The sequence below is a fragment of the Oryzias latipes genome, chromosome 18, assembly GCF_002234675.1.
Source record: "Oryzias latipes chromosome 18, ASM223467v1".
In the NCBI taxonomy this organism is placed as follows: domain Eukaryota; kingdom Metazoa; phylum Chordata; class Actinopteri; order Beloniformes; family Adrianichthyidae; genus Oryzias; species Oryzias latipes.
This window is the reverse complement of record NC_019876.2, coordinates 15,287,412-15,305,076: the sequence shown is the minus strand read 5'-3', so window position 1 is coordinate 15,305,076 and position 17,665 is coordinate 15,287,412. Positions and strand designations below refer to the sequence as shown.

The 17,665-nt window shown below is 40.4% G+C and overlaps 1 protein-coding gene across 2 annotated transcripts in view; it reads left to right on the top strand.

Annotated features, from left to right (window-relative positions):
• Positions 1 to 17,665, top strand: part of nwd2 (NACHT and WD repeat domain containing 2) — a 78,695-nt gene that overhangs the window by 15,368 nt on the left and 45,662 nt on the right. For both annotated transcript variants that reach the window (XM_004079893.4, XM_020711667.2), the window contains exon 3: positions 5,207 to 5,295. In XM_004079893.4, the coding sequence (XP_004079941.2) occupies positions 5,207 to 5,295 (89 nt within the window). The remainder of the gene's footprint in view (positions 1 to 5,206; positions 5,296 to 17,665) is intronic.

Below are 17,665 nucleotides of genomic sequence, written 5' to 3'. Positions count from 1 at the left end.
GTTAACTAAATTTTGTGTAGCACCCTTTCAAATGTGTATATAGATATAAAATGTCCAGGTGTATATAGATTCTCCCTTAGCTTTATCCTTAATCGTTGAAGCGGAAGCTAAAACCTGGACGTCAACTTCAGCTTTTTAGGAATTTTCAGGGTGTACTCAACAACGCAGAAGAAGAGTGAGCACTGAGGTCATCGCCCCGCCTTCCCCCTTGGAACAACTGACAGGAATTGATTTATCCAACAGTTTTTGCACAGTGGATGTGAAAACGAAAATGCAAAGAGGGGATTTCATTTTTGTTTTCACATCCACTGTGAAAAACTTTTGCATAAATCTCAGTGGTGTTGAAGTAGAAAATGAAAAAGCATTTTGGAGGATTGATTTTGAATTTTATTTTTTAGTCAATCGGTGAAGTTTTGTTGTGAAAATGAAAAAAACATTTCTGTTAATCCATTTTAATTAAATTGATTAACGGACCGCTGTATCGGTCCATTGTGGTGAAAAGAGAGCCGAGCCAAAAATGAAAGCTCTCAGTTTACCGGTTGATCGTTGTTCCAATACTCACCTATGAGTATTGAGCTCTGGGTCATGACCAAAAGACCGAGGTCCCTAATACAACCGGCTGAAATGTGCTATCTCTGTAGGGCGGCTGGCCGCTCCCTTAGAGACAGGATGAGAAGCTTGGTCACCCACGCAGAGCTCGGAGTAGACACATCGAAAGGAGTCAGTTGAGGTGGCTCAGGCATCTAGTCCGGATGCCTCCTGGACGCCTCCCTGGGGATGTGTTCCGGAGGCCCCGGGGAAGACCCAGGACATGCTGGAGAGACTGCGTCTCTCGGCTGGCCTGGGAACGCCTCGGGGTCCCCCCAGAGGGGCTGGGAAGTCTGGGCATCTTTACTTAGACTGCTGCCCCGGCGACCCAGTCCCGAATAAGCGGAGGAAGATGGATGGATAGAAATTACATATTTAAAATTGAATTTTGTTACACATTTACTAGAGAACTTTTTGAAAATTAAATGTCAAATACCATTTTCTTTATAATTTTAATTAAGTGACAGAATGAGCAGTGTTGAAGAAGAAAAAGCCGTTTAGCGGATTGATTTTTCATTTTATTTTTGAGTCAACAAACAGTTTCCTTGTGAAAATGAAAACACATATCCGGTATTGATTTTTATTTTGAAATTTATTAAATAAAACAATGACCAAATAACACTATGATTTTCAAAGACAAAAATTCAGGAAAGATATACTGCTACATTCAAAAAAACACAATAAAAACAAGAAATAGTTGATCCTCTCTTGTCATAAATTCCGCTGAGACTTTGAGGGCTGCAGCTCATCAGTTTGCGCAGCTGCGCTGTGTCCTGCGCGTCTGTTTATCATCCAGTATTATGAAAAAAGTACATTTCTTTGTCTTCTGCTGCAGCAACGCATATATTTGCGTTACCTTTTCACCAGTACAGAGTTCCCTCATTTATTGCAGTTGTTAGGTTCTAAAAATAATCTGTGATCAGTGAAATCCAAGGAGAATGATTACAGAAATTATGGCAGTAAAACTCCTCACGGCCGAAATACACTTTTCTTAGACAGACATGAACATTTTCACCCTTTTCTCTTGTTTAAATTCTCAAACCTTCATAGAAATTTTTTCCAGGATCTTAGAATGAAAACAAAGATCAAAGATTTCAGTAGATCTGAAGAGCTCCGCGTTTTTGTACAGGAGACACGGCAGGGACTGAGATTTATTGACAAGGTCTCCAGCCAATCAGGACACAGAACAGGGTGCGCTGTTTAAAAAAAGCAGCATAATCGCTCTAAAAGAACAAGCTAAACCAGGAAAGATGAACTGTGACGTAGAAAGGGAAGACTGTCATCTGTTCTATTTTACAGATTGTTAGAGGGTTTCAGATCGGGACACAGACTTCAGAAGGGTGGAATAAAAAGTTACGTCATGATCGTGTGGCCAGATAAAAAAAAAACAAAAAACATGGATCTCTGATATTGTTCAGAGGGCCGGATGCAGCACGCGGGCCGTAGTTTGCCCACTTCTGGTTTAGCCAGTCCACTAGCTCCTCCCCCTAAGTTATAAAATGTTAATTTTAATATGAATGTGGAGAGAAAGCTCTACAAATGTCTATCTTGAGTGCAAAATTTGACATTTAATATTGAAGTTAGTGGTACCTGCCAAAATTCAACGTGACCCGCATCACTTCCTGGAGGGTCAAAACAGTGGTTTTAAGATGGGGGGGTTACATTGAGATTTGAGTTATGTTGTGGTAAAATGCAGTCAACTTTTTGGAAGTGTTTTTCTATTCTTAATATGAGGGGCATGAAAGGGAAACTTTCATGTCAATCATTCATCTTCTAATCCATTTTGTCCCTTTGTGGGTCACGGAGCTGCTGGAGCCTATCCCAGCCACTTCTGGGCGAAGGCAGGGGACATCCTGGACAGGTCGCCAGTCTGTCGCAGGGCCACAATCACACACCTATGCACACTCACATTCACACCTAGGGACAATTTAGAGTAACCAATGAACCTCTGAAACATGTTTGTGGATGGTGGGGGGAAACTTTCATGTCTTTTCATGAAAATGAAGTGATCCATGCCCATGAGTCTTAGAGAGAATTTTGGGTTTTCTTTAACACACAGGGTCGCACACATACCTATGGAGAGACCCCTCACCTTTCACTGCCCGGGACAAAAAGCTGGGATAAAGTCCAGACAGTAATTTGAATAGTTGGAACGGGTCAGCAATGTTACTGTATATCTGTGAGCTGAAAAAGAAATCAAATAAAGTTCATGTACATATGTAGGTTTTTATCTCTCTGATAGACTAACGGAAGCATGAAGATGGCAAAAATAAAGTCTACTTTAAAATGCTTTGACTGTCCGAATGACCACACCCCTTTCCATCTGTTTGAGCGCCTCAGAGAAGAGCATTCAGAGTAGTTGGCAGCATGTTTACCCCAACATTGCGATTTGTGTTGTTCACACGTTTCTTGCTTTCTTTGGCTTCTTTGATGTGACATTTGAACTTTTTTATTTTTCTGTTTGTGTCACTTTTGTGTCATGAAAAAAACTGGAGGTTTTGTCAGTCGGCTCTTCTTTTTTGAACATTGTTATTTCAGTCCCACATACGTTTTTGTGCTCCCTTTTCTCTACTTACACTGTATTTTGTAAGTTTCATGAGGTTTGTTTGAATGTTCTTGGGGCTTTTTCATAGGTCTCTGCTTTGGTTCACCGCTGTCCTCTTGTGTCTTTTTGTTTTTCCTTTGCCTTTTGTTTTTTTATTTTCCACCTGTTGTTTTCCTTTGTCCTCGTTGGATACGTTCCTGCGTCTTTCCCCCTCACGTCAGTCCCTCTTGTCTGCAACAATGCCGGTCCATTCAGACAGTGTCCTGGCAGCTGACAGCCGATGTGGAGTGTTATTCAGGTGTATGTCTCGTTAAAAAGCTGATGTCAGAGAAATATGACGCACGTTTAAAATAAGAAAAAGCAACATAAACCTCAATTCATCAATGTCAGAGCCTTTCAAAGCAAAATGTCGGATCAAAGTAGCCTTGGAAACCAATAAAGGCAGAAACAAAACCAAGATGAGGGACGCTCTTCTCTGAGAACCACTACCAGAAAGAGGGGGCGTGGCTACAGGTTTCTCCGGCAGGCCACGCCCATCACAAACAGCGGATATTGAAATATTTTAGATACTCTCCTCTGATGCTATGTACACCAGGGATGTGATGCGCGTTCAAGAGCACTAAACGAGCCTTCTTAAATGCGTGGTTAGCATATGGTGTTCACATTGAATGAATGTCAAAGTGGTGCAAATCTCGTGAATCGTTCTCCAGGCTTTTTTGCTCACAGCTCTATTACAATATCTGAAAGACTTGGTGTCATGATTCTGGCCAAGTTCAAACTATGATTACGCATTTCTCCCTCATAATACATTTTTAAACGGTTAATACTTACGTGAATTGAAAAGGACACCACCTGTACATCACTACTAAAGCAGAGTCCCTGATTGGTCAAAGTTCAACTGTTTTAACTTTCAACGTGTGTTCATTGGCCGTGTGTTTTATATGTGCAGCCCAAAAACAGACGTAAAATTTTGCATAACGACGCATGAATGACAGAGTTTTGAACTCAGAAGCCCAAAACGCTCATACACACGTATTAACATAGATGCTGAAGCCGATGTGACCATAGTGTGAGATTACAGGCTGTTTGGAATAGCAAGTTGGTAACCTCTTCATCCTCCAATATATATTTTTTGGACTAAAGTCTGTGAAATCAAAGACCTGGGCTGCTCAGATGTCAGTATTTCTGATGGCACAAACAATATCTCACATTTAAGGCCTGTTCACACCGGGACGAATTTCGCCGGCGATTTTCGCCGACGTTTAACGCCTCGTGACTAAACAAAGGGCACCAATGAGAGTGTGCACACCGAGGCGAAAAAACGCCACGCGCCAAAGCGTCGAAAAAAAAAAACGCCTCGGGTTCGTTTTTTTTTTTCGACGCGTCGCGTCGAAATCTATTCGACCAATGAGAATGGCGCTTTTGCACACGTGCCTGGAGCTTCTGAAGTTACAGTAAAACACAACTTGGGGGCGCTCAAACACAAAACTGCCTTTCTGAGCACACATACCAGCGAAGAAGATAGACGCCAAGTAGCGTCGACACTGCCGCGAAGAAATAATGACGGACATTCTTAAATATCCCCGAACCAAGCACCAGTTGGAGCTACTGATGCTTGAAATATTCATGTTTTCTTTGTATGATTCTGACAAGCGCGTAAATACTTGCTCTCTTCTTCTGAGCGAAAAGCGACTTTAAGAAGCGTAAAGTTGCGCAGCGCCACCTTGTGTACAGGAGTATTTCTGTTTACATTAAGCGCCATCTAATGTCAGGGAATGAAATTGCATGTTCGCTCGGCTCACCGTCAGCGAAAATCGCCTGGGTGTGAACACAAAAGACGTGGCGAAAAACGCTGGCGAATAACGCCTGGCGAATATTCGTCCCGGTGTGTACGGGCCTTTAATTGTAATTTTTTTTTCAAGAAGTTGATCTTAATCTTTCCAGCTTCTGGTTCAAATAAGCAAGTTTAATCTAGTAAACTGTTAAAGGAAAAGGACTTGTTTTTACTTTTTTGTGTTGTTCCTGCACAGTGGTAACGTAAATCAATGCAGTTCTTGTATCTTTCATTCTTAGACACAGAAGCAGAGAGGAACGCACTGAAAGAGCACGTCTACCCCAAACTGAGAGACTTCTGCAGGGAGAACTATGGGATTGAATTCCAGGTGAGTGGGCATACTGTCGTAGGCTTTTTTGTTTGTTTGATTGTATCTTAGTTTTCTCACGGTTTTTGAAAATATGTAGACAACAGCCTTATTTCCACGATAGCCTTAAAATATCTGAGTGAAATATTAATATTTTTCCCAGATTGATTTGGAAGAAACCTAAATAACCAGGTTTACTCTCAACATTTTTTGTTTTTAACACACCAAGGTGAGTCTATGAGGGAAATGTCATTTTTGGCAGTTCCCGGCATACAAGCGCTGTCACCAAAGTGCCTTTGCATGTCAAAGACTGCACTTGACCCGAGACCTTCAGCAGATGGGAGCAGCTGGATTTAGAAGTGTCATGTTCTTTTGAAAATGTGAGGCAGTGAAGGCGCAGAAACAGATTCCTTCCACGCTGCTTTAATGAAGCTGTTCCACAATAAAGGTACAACCGAGATCTTTATTTCGCCTACACTCTACGGCTGCTTATTTATGCAGAGCCCTGGAGGCGTGAAAATGTGTCAGATCATACAGCTGCACACACAGCTGGGGGGGGGGGGGGGGGGGGGGGGGGGGGCTGGCTCGCCATTAAAACATTTGTAAGGCGGGAAAATCTGCTGTAAAGATGGCGATGTCGCTCATAACTCTTTAACACAGAAGATGTCATTGTTTGACATACCGTAACTCCTCGACCGTTTATGTGATCAGTGTGAATCAGCTGATTCTGAGGCAGAGAAAAGCGTTTTTTTTTTTTTTTTTAACAGTTACGGTACACACAGGTTCAGTTCAAGCAGTACAAAGTGGGATGCTTCAATTCTCAACCAAACTGTATGTTAAAATGTTGAACAGTAGAGTGGGAAAAGGATTTTCCATCCCTACTTGCATCCCTACTTGCATCCCTACTGCACGCGCTCGCATATGTTGACAATAAAAGTGTCGAACACATGTTGTGCTAAATTTAATACATTTATTTTTTGTTTTACTACATTACATCAGGCTTAGTCTGAGCCCACTGAAAAGCATTTCTTCATTGATACTTGCTTATTAGCACTTTTAAAAAGGATTTCCCTGAATTTTTGGTTGTTTTTTCTTTCTTTCTTGGGGGAGGGTTTTTTTTTTTTTGGTAATATATAAATCATATATTGAACCGAAAGAAAACCGGGGCCAAAAGAAATTTAGGTTTGGACTGAATTGTGGTGGAAAAATTGGCAACACATTCTAATGTTGGGGCCTCTTGGGCCAACCTTTACCATCATACAGCATAGTTAAGAGTCAAGACCAAAGAAAGGAGGAGCGTCTGCCTCTGAAACTGAGTTTTGGTTCCACTAAAAAGGAACCCGATTGCTGAAGGCTCGGCTTCTCTGCTGTATTCATCTGCCTTTAACAGTAGCCAATGCTAAAATTGGACAATTCTGAGTTCTACCAGTACTTATCAGAAGTCTGGCCGCAGCATTTTGGAAAGGAACAGCCTAATGTTGGGAAACGTTCAGCAAAAGCAACACATACAGGTTCTCTGGATCTTTCTGAGGCACTACAGGCTCTTGTAGCTTTGAAAAACGAAGATGTTAGGCTGTTTTTTTTTTCTGCAAGTAGACCAGGTGAACTTAAAATAGAAAACCTGGCTTGTGCCTCAGAGGGCCGAGCAGACAGAAGGCCGGCAGAGATAAGGCCTCCGGTGCACGTGCAGACGTGGATAAGGCAGCACGGTGCTGGGGCTTTCCCTTTGTCGCTGTCAGAGAACAACCCCATCTTCCCTGTGGTGTCCACTCACTGAAATCATTTGCAATGCAGATCAGTTTACATGCAAAGATAAGCCATCAAAGCTTTGTTTGCTTTCCAAATTCATGGGGAGAGCCCCTCCAGTCACGGGGAGATTTCTGCCAGGAACGTTAGCGGAAGTTTGTTCCCGATAAGGGAGACCCCGTGACCTCCTGCTTTTATTTTTTATTTTCTTAAACTGCAGTCAGCAGGAGGCTAATTCTAAATTACTACATGAATTGTTTGCATGAAAAATGCCTTTAAGGACAAACAGAAAGACGTTGCTAAACAGGAGTGTTTAAAAAGCTTCCCCCTGTGTGAAACTGATGTTCAGTGGTAGTTACACTTTTATTTATTTTTAATTTCCTGAATATTTTACAAACACCAAAGCAAAGGCAGACCCTTTATTCAGTACATATAACCCTTGTGCTATCCTAGGCACTTTAACATTGGGAGTTGGGTCATCTAGACCCACTAGACAGTGCGCTGAACCTTTTTTCTTCAATGATTTGTGATCTTCACTGGTGTCCATGGATTACATGAAATCTTTCCACCTTTATCCACCTTTGTCATGGTAGGAAGAACACATCAAAGTAAGGGGGGGGTCATCTAAGATAGCTCAAGGGTTAAAAAATCTCTTGTTAAGTTTGGATCAGACTCAAACAAGTCTTACAATTTTAATTCCCATTTTTAACCATTAAATAGCCGAGTTGGTGTTAGTCATATGATAAACAACTTTGTTATAGTTTTGTCTGGAATAGTAAGGTGTAAAGAGATGTCTCTGCTTTTTATATAGGCAGGAGCGTCACGTCTTATTCTGTTTTGAAATTCCTGCCACAGTGCCTGATAAAGACGTTCTGGATAACAGAAGTCAGGCGGTGTCGCTTCAGCTCTGTGGCCACGCGTCTGTCCGGTGACTCAGCTCGCCGTTTGAAGCGTGAGCTGAAACGATTATGCGAGTTTACGCTACAACTCACATATTCTCTGTCCCCTTCCTCCTCGTCTTTTATCATCCTCACGCAAAGCCATCTCAGGTTCTAGTCCGTGGAGAGAATCGGCAACATCTGGGGTTCAGTGATGATATGCGTGTGTTATTGCCCGTCAGTTATTTCTGCATAAAATAGAGTTAGTCAAACCTTTTTTTCTTTGCTATACATTTCTTTGGATTCCCTTTTCAACATCCTGCCTCCTTTCATCTCTCATGCGCTCATCTGCCGACACACATATGCCAAACTGCTGGAGCCCAATCCTCCCTGGTCTCCCATCATTTGAGTCAGTTTCCACCCAGACTGTTCCTTTAACAGGAAGAGAAGGTTTTCAGGAAATGGAACGGGGGGAATAGGGCAGGAAAATCAGCCTAGGGGCCGAGAGTTGCGTCCTCATTCAGTCATCGCACGGCAGCAACAAGGGGATCAGACTCTGTGATCCTCTTTTTTTTAACCATTTTTATCCCAACATGCCCTGCTCCTTCTCTGTGTAATTAGGTTGTTTTGCATGACGGAATTTTTTAAATGAAATTGCAGAGATGCACTGGAGCATCTGCACAATGTCAACATATGCTGATTATTACATAAGACATGTATAGAGCTTGGCTAATTTGTAAATTCTTGCCGTTTACAAGTTTTGCCGTTATAGTTTCCTCAAAATAAACAGGGTCCGTTGTTGTAGTCAATTTAGACGTCTGTTTGCACCATAAGGATACGCCATCTTATTCTGTAAGTGTACAACCTTCATTATAAATAGACTGGTTTAATGTTATTCAGGGCCACATGACTTTTTTCTTCTTTGATTTTGTACAGGGGTCAGTTTGTAGTAAGAGTGCAACAATTAAACGATTAATCACTGAATCAGATTTCTATTCTTACGATCTGACCAGATCAATGTGTCTGAGGCCGAATCAAATCAAATCGACCTATACCAGGGGTCTCAAACTCGATTTCTCAGGCTAAAGGTCACAAGATAAACCTTTGTTGAACAGAATAAAACGTAACTTTCAAAATGTAACTTTAAAGAAAAAAAAGAATAAAATTCAGGGGTTGACATAGCCCAGAAATTTGCACTGGCCCACAGGGCCAGTAGTTTTTGAAAGTTACTGGCCCGACACCGCGCACAGCGAGACCCGCCGCTCCGCAGGTGCTTGCAACTTTAGGGGGGTCCGGGGGCATGCCCCCCCGGAAAATTTTAATATGGTGCAATTTGGTGCATTCTGGTGACATCTAGCACTTATTTATACACTTTTCAATGACTAAAAATAGAGCATATCAAACTTAAATCTGCTCTAGTCTGTTTCAGATGTTTTGAAGAGAGCGCTGCAGTGTAGTAGTTAACACTAGTTAAGAAGTTTTCATGCTGCTTCTAATCACTGCTATTTCACATTTGTTCCTAATCAATAGTTAAGAAGTTTTATTGACTTTTTTGCCCTGACTGCCTTAAGGTTCTGCTTTTTGTTACTGTTGCAAAGTTACATTTACTTTTTAGTTACTTTAGTTACTTAATTAAATTAAATAATTGAAAAATTAAATACAATTAAATTACTGAGATCATTCAGCTAACTAGAAATACTTACTGCTTACAGTGTTGTAAAGAAAAACAAAATTAAGTAGTTTGACCTTATACTCCATTTGAGTCTGAGATTCAGGTATTTGGAGTTGCCTTTGATTCTTTAACATTCAGCTTAAAGCTTAGTGCATACAGTTTCATCTTCAATGCATTCATTAAATATCTTGCTGTCCATACTACTAATTCCACCCGTCACTCCATCTAACATATTCCTATCTATTCCTGCCATGTCTTCCACATCTCTGACATGCTTCAGTCTCTCTTCAGTGACGGTGTTGGATTTATGATCATCGCGGTGAAAAACCACCAGGGGGCGCGCTGATATGTGTGTCAGTTTAAATATATCTGCCTAAAATGTAATAATAACCCACTGGCTTGTTCCTTTGTTGTTGCTGTTTAACATTGTTTAGTATTGAATTGTTACATTCAATAAAGTTTGAAAAAAAAAATTGAGTGAGCGCGTGCCGCGTGGTGCTCGGCAGTGACAGCCGCGCGCGCAGGCGGGAGAGGAGAAGAAGAGTGATAAAAGGTTTCCCATAGAAACCCTTGAAGTCTGAACACAGGACTAGCAGAAAAAGTGAATTATAAAGACGAGGTAAATCTACACGTTTTCGCAAAATATACTTTATTGAAAAAGATGAAAAATGTATTAATTGTTAGATATTTTAGTGGCCCTAGCGGACAAGTAAAAAATAAAGTCTTGTGGTCCGTACTGCTCGAAAAACAGGACCGGGCCAGCGGACAAATGGCTATGTCGAGCCCTGAAAATTAGATGGAAAATATTAATCCGTAATAAATCAACAGAAATAAACCCCCATCCCCCCCCAGCACAGGCAAAAAGACCACCCCCCCATAGCCAAGCCAGACCACCACTCCACCCCCCCCCCCCCCCCCCCCCCCACACACACACACACACCCAAGCCCAGAAGACCACGCAGCGGCCCAGCCCGCCCCACCCAGGCACCGGACCCGACCCCCCGACCAACGGAGTCCCCACCGCCCCCTACCGGGCACCGGAGGCCCCGACCCCCACCCCGAACCACGGCAGTAAGGCAAGGAGCAGCGAGGACCAGGAAAATGAATACAATTAGTGCTTTTCAGCAATAAATCAAATCCCATTATTTTGCTCTTGTCTAATTTTATCAGAGCTGGACGCCTGGCATCATTTTTGTCAACAAGTTGGTTTGTGTTTGCAGTGAGGGTCTGAGTTGTGGAGATTCTCAGGATGGACTGCAGGAGCTCGTCAGTGAAATGACACCTGTGTGATGTTTTGTTTGTCTTCATCACTAAGACGAGCTTTTCACACAGAAATGAGCACAGAGTTGGAGGCACATGTAGACGGAGGTGGTGCATTTCTTAAGTGTCGTACTTTGCCTTCAGTGGGCTAAAACACTGCAGCTCAATAAGCTTCCGAATCTACGAAGCAACAAAAAAATAAATAATTTTTTTCTTTCTCAGTGTGCTCAGCTTCTCATCAAAGTGCATGTTTGACGTTTGTCTCATAGGGCCGTCTTAGAATATATTCTTTGATTACAGCCACATTCCCTCTACAAATGAGATAGGCGGGTCCACTAGTAAGGTCAGAAACATTTATTCTGCCTCCAATCCTTTTTTAAAGGCTCTGTTTTCAGAATCAACTTTTTCTCTTTGGCATTGTGAGGGCTACTGTTCACCAGGGCAGCTGAAGCGCTGCATTATGGGATCTGTAGTAAAAAAGTTACCAGTGCTACATTTCGCAGTGCCATTAATAACAATAATATAGAATGCTCTGGGCCACATCCGGCCCGCGGGCCTTGACTTCAAGACATGTGACCTATACCATTAAAAAATCATTTCAAAGTAAGATAAATCTACATCGATGAATTAAGAAATCTTGCAAAATATCATTTGGTTAGACTGCTGCCCCACGACCCGGTCCCAAATAAGTGGAAGAAGATGGATGAATGGAAGTTTAATTTAGAAAGAACTTGAAAAAGTGCACTAAAAGGACTGTATCGGAATGACCTGCCCACTGTATGGCAATGTTTACTGTTGGAGTTCACTTCCTCTGTCTCTGTTCTTTATTAGTTCTAGTTCACTTGTTCTGTTCCTACTTTATTATTTGTTGCGTTTTTGTGTTTTATAGTATATTTGACCCAAACCCCTACTTTCTAATCCTAACTTTAAATCAAAAATTACGGTGGGTTAAATGCATTTTGCAAAAAAAAAAAAAATTCTGCCTTTTTTGTACCTATGAAACCCTGAACTGAACCGAATTGAGATTTTAGTGTACCGTTACACCCCTACTATTAACATTCATTCAATATATTTCCCACCTCTATAACGACTTCCCTGAACTAATCATTGTATTTTATCTTCGGTAAAAGAAAATAAAAGATTAAATATAAGTAATTGATAGTACATAAGTTTCATTTTGTGAATTTAAAGGGATTTAAGCAAAGAGTAGGAATAAAAGATGATGTAAGCCTTTTTCTAACCACATCTTTTACTGATGGTTCCCCAAACATTTAGTGAGGCAAACATTCCTCGCTGGATTCCACCCAAACAATTCATTCCCTTGTTGAGAATTCAAGTACGGTAATAGAATATTATCCTAAAATCCCTTGGAGTTGGTGAGATATTTTATTTTAGAACCATTTGATGGTTGGTTTTCCCATCACGTTGGTGAAAAATCAAAGGAAGTAATACTGCAGTGTAATTTATCTAAGAAGGAAGAAGTGTTGATTTTTGACACCGTACAGACTCTGGGGGCTGTTATTTGCTGGTCAAATTACATGCTTTACTGCCTATCTGAAACGGCTGCTTGTTAGCTGATGGCACATTGTGCTTTCTCTGTGTTTAGGCTCTGTTTAGGTCAACCCATTTTGGATTTAGACACATAATCCCTATGTTTGCACACAAAGGGTGAGATCTTTTTGTTTGGAAATGATCAAACTAGTATTTTTGTTTGTTATTTCTTGTATCTTAGAGGTTAAAAAAAAGTCATTTTGCTGTTTCTTTGTCATCTAAGCTATAACAGATGAATACCCCCAAATCCCTACCTTTGTTCAATTTTAAAAGAAAACTCTCTTTTATAACCAAGTAATGTTGGTTTTGAAGAAAAAAAAAGATCAATTAATCAATTGTAGTACATCAAATCATAACATGATTCTTCTCAATCAAATCAAGTTGAACAATTGATATCTATCCCCACAACGCTTTGATTTTTTTAGGTCTTGTTGGAGTTACAAAAACTATTGAATTTGTACAGATCTTCAATGTTCAGTGCTACAAATAACCTTTCTTGCTGCTATCAAATGCCCTGGTGAGTAACTTTTAATACAAGCTTTTTTTCTTGTTTGTTTTTTTTTTTTTTTTACAAATACAACCAATGACTTAATGTGATTACTGTATTTTTAGGACTGTAAGTCATCCTTAAAAGCCTTTAATTTTCTCAAAAACTGCATAATTGAATCTGTGAATTCAATAAGGGCCCAAGTCCAAAAAGTTTGTTTTTCCAGGAAATGATTTTAATTGCATAGCTTAAAGGGAGGCTACACCAAATGATTAATACTTTACCCAGATTTAGCACCAGTTCATAGCTTACAAATACTATAATATGAAGGCCTTCACTTTTATAACTTCACAGGACTAACAAACTAAAGTCTCTGGACTTGGGCCGGTCTTGAATTTAACAGAAGTAACATATGGAAAGAATGGACAAACCACATATTTATCATATACATGAATCTTTATTTTTCAAATTGTCACATTCTTAACACTTCTTAGGATTAGTTTATATCCAAACCATTTTTCTCCTACATGATAACTGCATGTCAGATTTGTTTTCCTCCTAAAATGGAACTGGTTATCAAAAAGGTACATCTAATCTTCAAAGTCAGACTCGTCATTGCACCTAGTATCACAAACTCCTAACTCATTGAGGAACTGCTGAGCCTCTGGTGAAAGATATTTTGCCAACCGTTAAACATTCTTTACCTTTGCTGCCTTTACACCAAGTTGCCCAGTGTAGAGTGGCTCCTCTGGGTATGTAATAACCGTTACTGTCGGCTTTAGAAGGCGGAATCTGGTTGTGACCTGCGAAGACATATTTTCAGAAACCTCTAAACCGTTTTTGAAGTCTGTACTGAATCTGAAAACCTTGTATTTGCTAACTGGGTGTTTTTCACCATGTGCTGCCATCTATGGGATAAAGCTAAACCCATGCGAGAGAGACCCAAGTCCAGGAATTGGGCCCCTCTTGCACTCAATGCATTTTAAACGCCATGCATAGTCAATACATTACAACGGACTTGGGACGTTTTTGCACATATTCAGATAGCTTTTCCCTTGAAGACCATAAAACATATATCTCTATTTTGAAAAATTGTGGACTTGGGCCCCCTTTGAATTTACCGATTCAGTTGGGTGTGCCTTGTACATAAACTCTGGTTGTGTTCACTGACCCAAAAAAAATTTGTGTGGTACATGGCGTTCAAAAATCTGTCAAAATGTTTTGTGCGACTTTGTTTAACCAGTATAGGTTTGTCTCATATGTCATGTTGAACACTCTGCAGGGCTGCTTATTGCAGATAAAACAGCTGAACATGAATAACAACACAGTTTACTAGAAAAACTTCCCATCAACCCCTTTGATCAATCCGTAACTACTGTTTAGGCCCTCTGGGTATTCTAGGTTTAGTAGTCATACCACATTATTTGACTTTTTTGTTACACTTAATGCTCTCTATAATGCAGTACACCTTATGTATGTAAAATAGACAGTTCATTCTCCTTTCATTGATATTAGGGCTGGGTTGATGAAATTGATTAAGGAATCTGAATCAATCCAATAAATAACGGCTTCATTAAAGTAAAGTTTGATCTTTTATTCCTTTTCTTTTTAGTGAACTAAAGGAAATCAGCAGTAAAGCGAAAGTTCGCTAGCTTGATGCTAACGTATAATGGAATTTCCCATAGGATGGCGACTGCTAACGCTTGTTCGACCGAAACAAACAATGCTGACTAAATGAACAGCTTTAGATACTCAAACAGGTGTGAATTTTCTAAACTCTTTTAAGGAAACTTTTTTTTTTAAATAAGTGAGGCCCGGATTGCCCCGCATGCCTCCGCATTTCCCGCCAGATGGATCTGAGCCAACTAAAGCAGAAGTGTTTTCCGTGGAATGCGCGCCTTGAGCGCTGGTCACGGAGCCAGCAGCTAAATGCTCCATTGCATGGTTTACAGCAGAGCATGAAATTGTCCACCCATACAACTTTTTGGGTTGTCTTGGTCAGTGGGGGATGGTAGAGAGGAGCCGCCAGTTTAAGGCATGTCTTTAGTGGAGCGCAGGTTTGTCTTGCAGTTCACTTGAGGCTTGTTGAAAATGGAATGTACGATTGTGGTAAGTGTATCGTGAAGTATTCATAAGGCTATTGTAAGTTGGACGCACTTATGACGTACGGGTAATGCATTCATTCTGTGGCCTTATGCCACAATTTAGTTGTTGGTAAAGCGTCAGCCTTACGGCTAGACACAGGCTGTCTGCTGGCAAAAAATTAGCAAATTCTTACGATATGCCTGCATCTCACCTTCTTTACCCTTACTTTACCCCTGTGTGTTGTATTACTGTAATGTCCGCTACTATCCGAATCTCACAGCACGCCAGTAGAAAACAATTTACATACCTTTTCGCCCTACAGGCTCAGCGAGCAGGCTACAAGCTTGTTTAGTGTGGGCCACCTGTGCACTTGTTCAGGTTTGTCCACCTGCAGACAGCATGTATCCAAGCGTAATGGGAGTTATGACTTAGCTAATAACCATGAATGATTATGGTTATATTTAGATAATAATCCTTGCTAATGAAAACTTCTGGTATCCTTCTGATCTCTAGTTGTATTTCATTCAGCAAGCATAGGCTCGTACAGTCAATCTTGCTTTTTTTCTTCAATTATCACTCTTGCTTGGTGCGAAGCATCATCTAATCCAGCTAAACTCTATCAAAGAGGCACAAAAAATGATTTACATTTCACATTTTTGAAGAATTCAAAACATGTTATGTGCCATAATCTAATACATTTTTGTTGTACAAAGTGTACTATATAATTTTTAGATCACTATGGTTACCAACGAGGAACGCTCTAGTCTTGTTTAAGGGTCAAACTCAGAGTATCAAGATTTCTGCTACATTATTTCTTGCATTCAATTGAAATTCAAATGTAGTTGTTAACATTTATTTGAACAAACTAAAAGTGTTTGCAGTCTTGCATTATAGCTGACATTTTTCCGAGTTTTTGCGGACTATTTCTTCCTGTACATGCACCTACAACGTAATTCTTAGAAATGCTTTGATTAACTCCATTCTGTTTAAAAGCATAGTTTGAGCTCTTACCAGCTGCTAAAACGTGCACAAACAAACACCAATACACTGTGGCCAGAGTTAGCATGAGTGTCACTACATCCAACACCTTAAGCAGATAATTTTTTTTTCTAAAGACTAATTATCTTGCCTTTAAAGCTTGTATTTAAAGGGTAAAAGAAGTGCCTGTCAATTATGTATTTTTGTCAAAAACTATGGAGTGTACTCAGGAAATCTCTCCCACTTAAAACTGGTGATTTTCCGTAAGCTGCTTTAAAAAAAAACAGGTCAGAAATGGTTCTCCTCCAGCAGCTAAACTGAAAAGAATTATTACTGTGAGCATAAATTAGGCAGGAATTTTGTTATTTGTCTTTTTATAGTAAAAGTGACAATTTTAACAAGAAAAATGAAGCTGATTTGTTTGTCATTGTTTACATGAATGCAGCTCTTCTCATTATTGCGTCTCTTTCTCCTCTCCGTCTGCCGCTTTCTCTTGCTGGCGGCAGGCCACCCTCCCCATTCACCCTTGATTTACTTGCTCTGCTGAGAAATATCAGCTCAGTGTTCACAAATAAAGCAGACAATCAACAATGATGGTGAAAAATCAAACAAGGAAACACATATGAGAAGCTTTCTCTGCATTTATTGGGACCCGACATCCTGTAAAGAGGATGTGTCATTACCTCCCCTGCAACACCGTCAATTTATCAGTCAGCAGCAAGCTGCCGCAGAAACAAAAACATATTTTATTTTTGAATGAAATAGACCGGGTGATAAATGAAAATGCTGGACAGGAAAACAAACAAAACAAAAAGAAACGAACCATTTCCCATTTTGTCATCAAGGGAAAAATGCAATGTAACCCAAATCCTTCAAAATTAAAGGAATCGACAAGAAGACCATACAGAAAGCTCACATCCCGTTCAATGTGTATGCAGTCAAGTTTGTGTGACATGTTAAATAACCTACATGGATATTCTAAACTGAAAAGGTTCTGGATTTGATGCTTTGAATTCGGGAAACTTGCCAGCTATCCTGAGAGCTCAACCGAGATCATGATTGATTTTCCACCGACCAAATTAGCTGCAGGAAAGGCAGTTTAAAATTATGTAATGGATAGTGGTTTAGATTAGTTCTCTTAGCCTCCCTGAGGAGGACTATGGCAGCAGTGCACAATAAAACAGGGATGTCAGTGATTAACTGTTTGCTACCATAAAGCAGTTGTATTTCTCTCATTTTCTCCAGAGTCCTGTTGACTTCTCTTGTGTGTCGGTGATCTGCAGGACTGCTTCCCAGTTTTCCCACTGGGTTGTTAACTCTCCATCAACTCCATCATAGGGCACAAGTGTCAGTTCAACCAAGAAACACATCTGCCAAAGCCATGTTCAGCAACAACAGTTTAATATGATTATATTGGAAGTTGTTGCTCTGACATGAAAACGGCATTTTCTGTGAATGTTTGACTAAAAGCCTGCCCTGCTTTTGATTCTATTACCTTATGTAGTCGAGGAGTATGCAGTGCTGGTCTACAGTTTTCTCTTCAGTTATCCAGTTCAGTTCTATCAAATATCCTCAGATGTAGTGATTGCTAAAGTGGCATAGGTTTTAAAAAAAGGCCAGGTTTCCCAAAGTTCTATCAGCCCATTTTTTAAACCCACATATTCCCTTTCCTGGTCATGTGCTTACAGGAGCCTATCCCAACTACTTTTGGGCGAAGGTGGGGTTCACCCCGGA